The 13,222-nt window shown below is 34.0% G+C and overlaps 1 protein-coding gene across 3 annotated transcripts in view; it reads left to right on the top strand.

Moving 5' to 3' along the window:
* Nucleotides 1–13,222, top strand: part of LOC110993954 (phosphatidylinositol 3,4,5-trisphosphate 3-phosphatase and dual-specificity protein phosphatase PTEN) — a 54,416-nt gene that overhangs the window by 36,759 nt on the left and 4,435 nt on the right. The window contains exons 3-9 of one of the 3 annotated variants that reach the window (XM_022260394.2): nt 2,403–2,544; nt 5,698–5,796; nt 6,526–6,707; nt 7,311–7,518; nt 7,883–7,980; nt 8,803–8,938; nt 11,347–11,410. In XM_022260394.2, the coding sequence (XP_022116086.1) occupies nt 2,403–2,544; nt 5,698–5,796; nt 6,526–6,707; nt 7,311–7,518; nt 7,883–7,980; nt 8,803–8,938; nt 11,347–11,410 (929 nt within the window). The other 2 variants (XM_022260393.2, XM_022260395.2) reach the window with 2 other exon arrangements.

A 13,222-nucleotide genomic window follows, 5' to 3' on the forward strand; every position in this document is an offset into this window, starting at 1 on the left:
ATTTGTGTGTTGGTTACAAAATAATAAGACATAGGTCCCTACTATTTCTCGTTTGTAAAGTCGACGGCTTCAGGCTTAATTTTGTGTACAAACTCTCGTACGCCCACCGTGACACGACCGTGACATTTGTGAGCGTTTTATGGGATCACGCCCACGGATTGCGTTAAGTGGTCATGGTTCGAAGATTTGAAATTTTTTATTGGATTTTCCGTCATATTTTCACGATAATATTGGCTTTAGTCAAACTTTAAATTTTAATTTAGATTTTCATTAAGGAAATAACATTAATACAAATTTGGAAGAACAGAAGTGTTTTATTGCTCGCCATTGCGAAGAATGGCAGTTTTACACATAAGCCGCTTCTCTCGCGACAATATTGTTATGTATGTTAAATCACTTTCTGATATACAATATGTTTTGATGAGGTAACACATGTCTTCGATCAAGATCAAAGCCTGGTTATGCATCTCCTCATTCACCTTTAGATGGATTTTTTTGACCTGAAACGATTTCGATGTAAAATCATACGTAGGTTTTTTCAACAGATGGCACCAAATGCTGTTTGCATTCGAATTCGACAACTTATCCGATATTTTATTACTTATTCAGCTTTTCGGAGCGGAAAAGAATCCAAAAATCCAAAAAGGACAAAATCCCGGTCCAGCCGATCTTGAGTTATCTAAGTACCTAACACGACTTTGTTTTATTCAGATGACGATAAATAGAACTTAACAGGTGGCGCTAGTAGTCCTAAAAATACAAATTAACTAACTTGTATGACGATGACTAATAGAAGGTTAAATTATTTATTATTTCGTATTAAGAAATGCGAACACAATTTACATTGTTAAAATAAATTAAAAGTGGAAATGGACGTGAAATTTTGCACGTTTCATAAAACTATATTTAAATTGTATCCAAAAATAGATTGATCTCATTCTTGAATGCTTAATTAATTGAATACGTAATTGCTGTATGCCTTTTCCTTGACATACTTAACTAAAGTTTTTCAACCAAGACGCGCTGCGGCCAGGTCTCCCTCCATCTTCCACTTGCCTTATATGATTAGTAGGAGCTGAATTTTTTTGGTGATACGTACGAGACATGTCTTAAATACTCAAGTTTTCTCTTGTCAACATAAGCAACTCTTTCAGTTCTCTCTGCATCTTCTACCGCATTTAATAAGGCGAGGGCTCAGAACAGTTGTTCGGATTAATACCAACAGCTGAGTTTCGTCAGCGGACATCATGGCATACGAAAGTCCACATGTATCACCTCGGCATCCGTCGTTCCACAACTGTGCAGTTTTTGCTGCGCACCACCACTATGTGGAACCAGCTGCCCACTGAAGTATTTCCGAACCAATTCGACTTAGGGTTCTTCAAGAAAGAGCGAAAGTTAAAAAAAAAATTATTTAGTTCCTAATTCAACTCCAAAGATTTCTCATAGACTCAAACTCTATATAACAATTTAATAAAACATTTTTTTATTGATTTACAAAGTTATATAAACAACCGAAAAATATCTACAAATAAATACAATGGTTTTTCTTTTATACATAAACATTAATTTCTTGAGTTGTATTATTATTTCATACTTGTATATAAACGTTTTTTATATAAAGTACTCGTATAAGCACTGGCCGGAATCTTACATTGCCAGGTCACAGAAAGCTGCGTTGACAGTGTTTTGAGAATTGAATAGGTTCATAAATACATCATTGGGGCAAGTTTTAACGTTATTATAGAAATTTAGTGTTTAAAAAGGCTTAAAAGCCCATATATTTAAAACCCCCACCATTGTGTCATTGCGTCCTGTTACACAATACCCTCAGTAGACCGCAGACTTCGATGCAGAATTCAAAAGCCAATTTCTGGGAACGTGCTAACCACATTCACACGATACCGCAGTAGATTGCCTTTGCGCATTGGCTGGTTTTATGTCGGGAGCGTGGTTAAGGGGGAAATATGTTTGATAATCGATCAACTCAAATTTCGGATTAGATAAATTTTTGAACATTATTAGAGACTTATTTATGAGAGTGAATTTTTCTCTATATTTAAACGTCAGAGTTTAAGTCAAAGTTTTAAGTTTAGTTTGAAAATTAATCATAAAAAAATTAAACCAAAATAAATGGTAAATATAAAAATGAATATACATATAGGGGATGAAAAATAGATTTTGTCCAATTCGCAGACCTAACCGAAATGCATGCATGGCCGTGCCATTTCGGAGAAGTTTAATTTCAAATTACCTAATTTTATATATGTATTATGATTTGTGGAAACGTATTTATTTATTCTCCTGTTATTTCTAATATTTATGCATTCTCTTCGATGAAGACATAAACGTCGACGGAGTTGGGCGCATTGGTTTTAATTAATTATTATGTTAAATTCCAGGTGGAAATATACGCTTTTGAAGACCACACGCCGCCGAATATCGAGCTGATCCAGCCGTTCTGCGAGTCGGTTCATTCGTGGCTCAGTGCCGACACCAGAAATGTGGCGGCAGTGCATTGTAAAGCAGGAAAAGGCAGGACAGGTGTGTATTGCTTAGTTTTAGCAAGGGACTAACGAAGTTCGTTACCATGGTTACCATCAAGCGGTAGACCACGCTTTATTTTTTTTTTACTCTCACCCTTGAGACGGCTATCTTTGAGCAATGCCTTTCTTATTATTTAAGTTGTGCGTTTGAACACGCTATGGAATTCTGTGTAATTAAAACTTGCTCCTGTTGAAAGAAAAGATAGGCAAAGTATCTAAGTTAAAACAATTATAAATTTATAATACATATCTTCTATCCGTTGAAAAAGTGTTTTCTTTAAGGGCCTGTTTCACAATGTATGGCTAAAGTACCATATGTAGTACATAAATTATTCGAAAGATAAAAATTCCGAATAAGATACTTCGCGTTTCATGACGAATAGCGCTATCTGACAGTCGTGAAACGCAAAAATACTGTTTATCCTACCAATGAGTAATAAATAGCTTATTTGGAACTTATCCGGACATTGTGAAACAGACCCTTAATGTGTAAAAGTTATGTTAATCAAAGACAATACTAACTCTCCAAGTTTTGAATAAAGTTGAAGTCTCTATCTATTTATTTATATCATTAAAATTGTTTTAAACCGACTTAAGATTTTTAATTGTGAGTCAATGTGAACTTACATTATCATACGACCTTCGATGTCTAAGATTGATCTTAACTACACGTGTTACTATACTCAATACATATAATAACATACGTATATAAGACCCGTTTAAGACATACGGGAAATACGTGTTCAAGGGGAAAGTGATTGAATTTGAGCGTACTATGTAGAAATTATTTATACTGTTATATAGTATTAATAATATGGTATACAGTAATGCCCCATATAGCGCGATTTCGGTCGACCATATAGGGCAGTATTTCACCGGTATAACGCGGAGATATATCATGTTATATTTCTGTATATTTATAATTAGTTTAGTATTGTGTATTTATAATTAGTTTTGCGTACCTTTGCATCTGTTTCAATTGTGTTGTTCTTAAATTAAACTAAATGACTTTTTGAATTGTTCAAAACAACGGTTTTACTAGAATACTTTTATAACGCGGTCCGGATCTAACGCGTTATAGGCAGAATCTGGATCGACATATAAATTTTTCTTTGTTCAAAACATATAATATACCGGTTCGATTCCTTACATAAACGATACCCTTTAATAAAAGATCCAAAGTTCCAAAGTTGCAATGATATTAAAACTATTCTATAAGGGTAAGTATGGAGATTCATATCCATTCTTCTCCATATGAAACTATCTTTTGGAAGAGACAACTAGCCATAAATATTTTTCAAAAGGCCTAAGAGTAATAAATAAATGATTTGACTTTGAGAGTCAAAATCGAGCATAGTTTTGACTGACACCGATTTAATCACAAACAGGATCTTACACAAAGTAGCAAAACCATCCAACAAAAGACTTGCTGTATAAGTATCGTATTCTTTTGTGATTTTAAATATTCATCCCGAAATAGCCCCAATAACCGATCGTTATCGGCCGTGTTAAAGAAAGAGACTTTATGTTGATGCAGTAAGTTCTATATTCCCTTGTGTTAGCCGTAAATTTGTTAGGCCTTTGTGTGTGGTTTAAAGGAAAGGTGCGGAAAGGGTTCTATTACGCAATTTACCCATTTTTGTGGAGAATTATTGAAATGGGCTGCATGTGTATGCTTCAGTTGGTGACTCTTCTACCTGAGGTCGTAGGTTCAATCCCCGGCTGTGCACCAATGGACTTTCTTTCTATGTGCGCATTTAACATTTGCTCGAACGGTGAAGGAAAACATCGTGAGAAAACCGACATCTCTTAGAGCCAAAGAGTCGAGGACGTGTGTCAGGCACTGGAGGCTGATCACCCACTTGCCTATTAGATTTAAATATGATCATGAAACAAATTCAGAAATCTGAGGCCAAACCCTAAAAAAGGGTTGTAATTGATGATATTGATATTGGTACACTATCATACCAAATAAACGATTTTATTTCATTTCATTTAAATAATCATGAAACAGATACAGAAAACTGAAGCCCAGATCTGCGACTGATGAATTTATTATTTTTTATTGCATGTGTGTGCTCTGTATGGTGGTGTGAGCATGGCGTGATATCGTCGTTTCTTTTTACACATGATCAAGTGAATCACACCATCCTTGCGTCTTTTGTTTTTCATTATCACTAGGGCGTATCCTCTTGGATTCTAAAGATTTACATGACGTAGAATTTTTATCCAAAAAGTTTATACGAAACGTAAACCTGGTGTAGGAATAATGTATGGGTGTTTGGTTAAAAAGAAGGTGCATCCCCTCACACTTCTCTGTGTCGTGAGTAGCTAGTCTCATCAATTTAACACATTAATGATTGTAGAGAATAATAATAAATTACTATGTGGAATTTTAAACTAACAATATATAGTTAAACTACTTAAATATTTGTTATTGTTAAGTTGAATACTTTATAAGTTTTTTTTTGAAGTGAAAACTTCTTTAGAGGTGTTGTACACTTTTTTTTGAACTCGCATCAGAATGTAATAACCTGTTCGAAAATTCGTAAGACGGATGGAGAGTAGACAGCTGGCGCGTATTTAATCTTATCTTATATCTTTAAACGAGCAATTCTTGTATATATATATATATATAAAATTGGAATCTCGGAATCGGCTCCAACGATTTTCATGAAATTTAGTATACAGAGGGTTTCTAGAAAATGTCATTTAATTTGTGTTTTACCAACTTAAACATAGAATTGCTCGTTTAAAGATGTCAGTCAAATAAAAACTTAAATATGAATATAATTATCATTATTCGATAATTATATTCATATTTCATAATTTTATTAGCATGTTATTCGTACTTTAATAAAATTTCCAATAAACACGATTTATAAAAAAAAATACCGAGCTAAGCTCGGTCATCCAGGTCCTGTTATATAAATTGTCGTGTTTGTGTACGATAGCGCAATAAATAAATATAGTATTTTATCACAGAAATGATAGTACTTTTATCCTGATAATTAAAGCAATTCGTGCAAAATTCTCTAACCATTTCAAAATATCAAAAATGCACGTTCATATTCAAGTTTTCACTTCTGCCGGCACTCTTGGGTGTAACCCGTCTTTTTTTTTAAATATAATGTAAAGTCAAATGTTCCAGGAACAATGGTATGCTGTTACTTATTGTACAGCGGGCAGAAGGCGACTGCAGATGAAGCGTTGAAGTTCTATGGCACTAAGAGGACTCACGACGAGAAAGGTATATACTCAATTGTCTATGGAAAGATTTAATCTGTCTATTTATCATGTGAGGTTGTAATCACGAAAAATTACCTGGGGTTGGGGGGTAGGGATATAGTATATCACGTGTACTTATTTTTTCGTGAAACGCATGATTTCAAAACCGAAACCTTTGTCTTAAACGTCACCATGGGGTTAAAAATATTAAAAAAACATCACGTGATTAATGGACAGCCCCATATACAATTAAATCTTTGTTCACAACAAAATCTTTCTAACAGGTGTCTGAAAAGAAAGTTTGTGATGACACACTTTTTCTTATAGTTCTTAGGCTTATAACATTGTTTTAGAATGTATAAATAATATATAATAATTATTTATATATTGTAACAATGTAATGTAGGAATCCCTTACTCATAGAGGGTCCATAATTATTTATGTTTTTTTTCTTCATTTATTTATTATTTAAAACGTATTATACATTGAAATTACTAATTATGATTGGAATTTAAATTTAAGAATAAATAAAATAGTAATATTTTATTTTTAATGCATGCACATATTATGTAATAATTAATCATATGATATAGCTAATTGTTTAAAATATATTATTCATCTTGGCAAATAAAAAATAAAGAGGCCATAATAATATTGTAACTGTGATAGAGGCATGACTTTAGAGTTTTCTTTGAAATTACTATAATACCTATATATTAAATTTCTAAAAACAGCTCTTTCTGCATTCCAGGTGTGACGATACCCTCTCAAAGGCGGTACGTGGAGTACTTCGCCTCGCTGGTTCGCTCGTCCCTCCACTATACGGCCACTAAGGTGCACATACGAGAAGTTGTGATGTCACCGCCGCCTGCACTCTCCGCTGCCCACTGTACCTTGGAGATCACTGTTGCGCAGGCGAAGTTGTCACTTAAGGTACTGATTTAAATGGATTTTTATTAATGTTTTTAATTCATAGATTTATATAAAATCATGATGACATTAGACACAGGTTTGTAAAAAATTATCGTAGCAGACTTGTGTGTGAGACAAATGCATATAAAAGTAATATTTCAATATAAAATATGATGGATAAAGATAAATGAATGAAGTTACATAATATGAGGCCTGGGACTCAGATGTCTATATCTGTTTCATGATTATTTGTCAATGTCAAACAAGTAGGTGATCAGCCACCTGTGCCTGACATATGCCGTCTTATTTTTGGTTCTAAGACAAGGTTTCCTGAGGATGTTTCCATCACAATTTGTGCGAATGTTAAATAAATATATAACATTCATACATAGAAAGTCCATTGGCGCACAGCCCGGGGGATCGAACCTACGACCTCATGCACGCTGCAGAAACTAAGCAAACACTGCTGGATTCTCTTGACTATGGTCGTTAGTTCGAATCCATGTACGTTCCGTCTCAAGCACAGAAGAAAACAAAATCACAAAATAGATACAGAAATCTGAAGCCCAGGACTAAATAGTGGTAGCGCCACTGTATGTGCATATTTTATTCCCAATACCCCAGACGTGCCTGGGCAGTCACGAGACGCGACGCGGTGAGCGCTACGTGCGCGTGTGTCCACTCGCGTGCACGCCTCTGAGCGGCGACGTGCGCCTGGACGTATACGCCAAGCAGAAGATGATGCGCAAGGAGAGGCTCTTCCACCTCTGGTTCAACACCTTCTTCGTCACCGCCTGCGTGGGCTCGCAGCCCGTGCCCTCGCCGCACGATAGTGAGCTTTCTTATATTATTTACTAATTAAACTTGCAAGCAAAATATTGTACCAGTTTACTACGTCTTTTATTAACATAACTTTTACACATTTAAAGAAAAATATGGTCTTTCGTCCCTTTCTTTTATATTGAATTTAAGCTGTGATGAAAAGAGAGATAAAGACTTGAAACTTTAATGAATAGATGGTGCCAAACTTTTTGGTAAAATTTTTAATTCTTACAAATTATTATCTATCATATAATGTTAGCTAAACAATTTTTTTTTCAAAGTTAACTTTTAAAACGTTTTCATTTTATTTAATTATTTGTTATAATGTATGGTAGCAATATTATATTATTGACTTTTCTAAAAAAATAATTTAGGTCCGAACCTGGAGACCTTCAAGCTGACCTTAAATAAATGGGAGTTGGATGACGCGCACAAGGACAAACAACACAAACTTTATAGTGAGGACTTTAAGGTAAATTTATTCTACCAAAAACGTAACTACAGATGGTAGCTTATAAAACAGCTGTTAAATTACTAACCTTACGTAGACAACTCAAAGAAAATGTGTGAAAACAACACATTATTACTCTTCCTCACTACATTCTAGAAAGTAGTATTATTTTAGAGTAAATAGTTATTCCGATGACTCGAATCTGGCCTCATCGAAGAAACGAAATCCTGGAATAGATACATACCGTTGAAGGTCCTTCGGGCCGGTATTATTGTGTTTTTACATTTTTTTGTAAACTAGGGTGTTTAAATAAACATCTAGATAAAATAATTATAGATTTATAAATGCCTTATTTGGGTGTTTCATATAAAGTAAAAAAAATAGCTTTTACCTCAGCTAGAGATTTTTTACATCTTTTTATTTACTACTAAAATATTTTAGTAATTCTGCTCAATATATTCTTGAAGCCTTGTTTAATACAACAAATATAACCGATTTTAAAACAAATGGTGACTTTCCCCAGTTTAATACTCGAAACAGAAATAATTTAAGCGCATCAACCAGCCTCCAGAAGATAAACCACTCCTTATATGGAAATTTTAAGAGAGGCGGAGCCTTGCCAGTTCTTGCCTGCTCTACGCCCTTGACTTGCGAACTGGTAGTAAATGTAAATTTATAATCTTTTCTGTTGACGTTCATAAATGTATTTGGTTACCTTGGTTGGTTAGTTATTTTGAGTTTAAAATAAAAAAGAAATAATAATAAATCAAAATAACGAATCTTGAGGGTAGTAAATAAATATAAAAAAAAGTCAGTTATGTTCTAATATTATATCATTTGTAGGTGGAGATAATAATCCAGAAGCAACCAGAAACGTCAAAGTTTAGCGGTCACTGCGACAGAGCGCCTTCGCCCCAATCCTCGACGGCTTCCTCGTGTTCGGAGCCCGACACAGAACCAGATGCCCACTGGGACTCCGGTGAGCAGGACTTACACACACCTCTACACTTACACACACCCATACACTTACACTCGAGCGTACACATGAAGGATACGCTTAAACCGTGCAACCATAGCTTCGATAAAGGGGATAAAGTTACGTGTGACAAGGATAGCGGGAAAACTGGTGACAATTTACACTTGGGTTGGGCTAAGAAGTGTACAGACTACGACTGTAAACTAAACGATAGTAAGGAGACTTATAAGTTTCTGGAACATTCGCTGTGTCAGTGCGGGCATTGTGACTGTAAATCTGACGGCCAAGAGACGAATTCCGTCATGTCTTCCAAGAACACGTGCGATTGCAAGGATTGGTCTAATTACTGTCAGTGCAAAGACACCCCGTCCGATATAAGCTGCGAATCGCGATTCGATTTTCCGATTAAGCCCGATTCGAATCCGAAAGAGTGTACGGGCAAGTGTCGCGTCAAGGAGCGTTACGACATCGAATGCGATTGTAAAACATATAAATCGGATGTTAGTAACGTCAGTACGAAATCGTGCGATTCCTGTATCAACGGCTCTTGTAATTGTATCGGATATAAGGCGGACAGAAATCGACCGAACTTCACACCGATCGAATATTCGTACGGAGAGTATGATTCGAATTTCGAATCGAAAAAGACAGAGAGCGATAAGGAGGGCAGTATACCGAAAGTTGGGTCCGATCAGTCTATGGACGAGAAGCGATCCAAGCCACGCTTGTCTTTGGGCGAAATGAGAGCGTCATGGCGGGAATTTAGCGGGAAATTCGGCGAGAGCCGAAAAAAGAAAAATAAACATGATTGTTGATGATTTGTAGGTTTTATTATGCATTCAACGAGCGTTATTTGTCCAAAATATTATCACTATAGTCGTATTGGCCTAGTGGCATCAGCTCTCATACCTGGGGTCGTAAGAATGGCTACCAATGGACTTTTTATCGAAGTGTGAAGGAAAACATCGTGAGGAAATCGTTTAAGACCCGAACACGCGTGTGTCAGCCACGGGTGGCTGATTATGATTAGATTGATTATGAAATACAGAAATCTGAGGCCTAGACCTAAAAAGGTGTAATATGTAAATAGGGTTAGATAAACTACTGGATTGATTACATGGGCCGGTTATTATAAAATTTATTTCGATTCTAGTACATATAATGCATAATAAAACGTTGATTACACATTCACATATACATATAGTAGATTAAAGTTCACTCGATACTGAGAGGATGAATTTAGATAAGTTATTGCAGCGATACCATTTATTTTGGTTTTCTCTGTTCTCGTTGTAAATATAATTTAAGTATGTAATCCGACATAAATTTTCGAATGTTAGATCATAGTTTAAGCGGTGAGTATACAGGATGTTGTCTCAATACAAAGCGTTAATTGTTTGTTATGTATGTATCACACATTATTTTTCAACTCGAAATTTTAAATATTGATAAGTGTGGAAAGGGCAGGTGTTTTGTGACCTTATTTCAAAAATGGGTCAATGCATTTGATTTCTATGTTGTTTTTAAAGCTTACATGTATTGGTTTACTTGTCAGTTGGCATATGGCCTAATAGCAGCAGCACAAAGCATGTTGTCCCTTTCCTTTATTGGGTTAATGAGGGAGACCGATGTATTTCTCTCGACATTGTTTCTAACATGTTTTTGAAATATAAATTTTTGTCTATGCTACTTGTGTGAGATATATACAAAACTTATTAACATTAGAGGGATAAAATAATTATTAAAGATCTCTTCAACCGATAACGAATTATGTATGGTAATATAAAATATAAATGGAATGGTGATAATGCATCTAGATTTAACAATGAAACGTGTCAGACAATCAGATATGAAGTTTCTGAAGTAACATATAGTACGTATACATACGTTTAACGCACGTTTAACGCACGTTTTAACGTTCAACAGCAAAGAGCCATTATGTGAAAATTTGTAATAAAAATTTTAGTTTACATATTACATAAGTAGGTAATTCTTCATATTCTGACTATGCGACGAGAAGATATCTTTCGTGGTCCCTGCAGCCTAGGAATATTAAAAAAATATTAACTTCAAAGAAATAACTTAAGCATTTTGAAAACAAAAAAATAGATAATTAAAACTTTAGGTGCAACCAATTTCATGAAAGCAGGACATTTATTATTATAGGAACTTAGAAGACGCCATCTTGTAATTGGAATATTATTAAATAAGGCGCCAAAATCAATATCTTCTACAACATTCAATAACTCTACCAGAATTATTATTATAATTAAATTGATGTGCCAATAATTCTTAACTGTTTTTATTTGAAGAACTGGAATCAATCACCATGGATGGCAAGTTGATCTAGCCTTTTTCCATGTTGTTTTGTTTAAAAGACTTATAATTCAATAAATAAATAATTATTATAGGCGCGGGTTGCGAACGCGTCGGTCGCTACCGCCCTCTGTCGCCGCTCTGCGCCGAAACCAACACGTAAATATTATGTATATTAAAATACGTACTTTCCATATAAATACTAAGGCAACATTATGTTTGTCAAAATTAGTACGTTTTTGACTTCAAAGCTTATAAAATCTATAAAAGCAATTGCTATGCGTATTTTTTATGATTTATAAATTTCCTCGATGATGCAATTATATAGACTATACGCGAAAAGTTGGACAAATTTTTTATCTATAAATTTCAATATTCATTTTTTATTTATAAAATGGTATTCAATATGTCAATGTCACTTGTAAACGTGTCATGTATTGATTGACTTTTGCTCATTTTAATATCTGTGGAAAGTTCGTATACGTGTTTAGCATGTTTCGCACGGCATTATCATTCAATACATATATCTATTATAATTTTTGCTTTAGTGTTCATGTTTAGTTGCGTTTATTTAGACCCTCTGCATGTGTATGCAGTCGTTTTCTTTTTTTTGTAGTTATATATAAAACAAAGTAATTGTTATAAATTATATGTAATCGTTAAATTTGTGTTTAGGTTATTTGACAGTTAAAAATAAAGTGTTTTGACAGTAATACGTATAAAACGTAAAAGTGTTATAGGGTAGATTAACTTGTATTCATCGAATTATATTAATAATGATTCACATGTCACGTGACACAATACAGTCATAGATTAAAGCAGTATTTCTCAAACTTTTTTGTTCCATGCCCCATCTTAGAGTTTCTAAAATTCTTATACCCTATACATAATTTTTAATATTAAACATTTTGATTGTTCTCTTAAATTATAGGTTTTAGGGAGAATTCACTTTAACGAAACAGTAAATTTTAAAATTAAACATAATGAAGTAATGAAAAATAAATTTCAAATAATTTAAATACATTTCGAATCGTAATCAGTCACCACTATAAAATTGCCCCCTTTTGGGACGTGGGCCCCAAGTTGGTAAAGACTGGATTCAAGTCCAATCGATAATAAACTAGTTGTAAATACACCTGTCTTAATTTCGTCTGAGGCCAATTTTGATCGAAATATGTTTGTATTTGTAATAATATTGACGTATCTTTAAAAGGCTTTGTATGTCACAAGGCCATATTTTTAATTTAAACTTATCAGAAATAAATCTAACAATTGATATAGGTTCTATTGTCACTAAGGAATAAAATCGGAAATAGTTTAAATTGTCAAATAGCCGATTATGATCTGTTTTAGACCACAGATAATGATTAAAATTTCATTAAGTCACTTAAATGACGATAAATCGCGACAGTTGTTCTTTTGCATAAACCGGTTTACCATTACCACTAGCAACATGTTTAGTTACTTTTAAAGTTTAAATCAGTATTTGCTACTCGCTCGTCTTCTTGATACAAGGAAGGGTGGTGATGGAAAAAAAATACACTTTTAATCACTGCTCTATTAGCACAATGTTATCGGTAGTTTCTTTTGTGTACGGACACAGTACAGGTGAAAGCTTTCTTTAAATTTTACTTATCGAAATTAAGGCTATATTGAGCTTTCTTACTCGCTTTTTTTTATTTTATTTTTTTCATTTTCACGTTCATTGCATTTTATCATATACATTGTTTGACTCACTATTATAATTTATTACTTGAGAACTTTTAAAATAACTTTTTCAGTAGCTAAGTTCAACAATGTTTTGGAGTGCATGCAATCCTTTTGTAAAATGTCCTGTCTTTGTGTTGTGGGATGTGTCATGTGTCTGTCTTAACCCTTCAGTAGCCAAAATATCTCCTAAATTCTTTTACTAACGTGGAATTTAATGTTTCTTAATGATTCCCGTAATTTTGGCACTGTCATTCATTCATT

This window comes from Pieris rapae, chromosome 21 (genome assembly GCF_905147795.1).
Source record: "Pieris rapae chromosome 21, ilPieRapa1.1, whole genome shotgun sequence".
Lineage (NCBI taxonomy): Eukaryota > Metazoa > Arthropoda > Insecta > Lepidoptera > Pieridae > Pieris > Pieris rapae.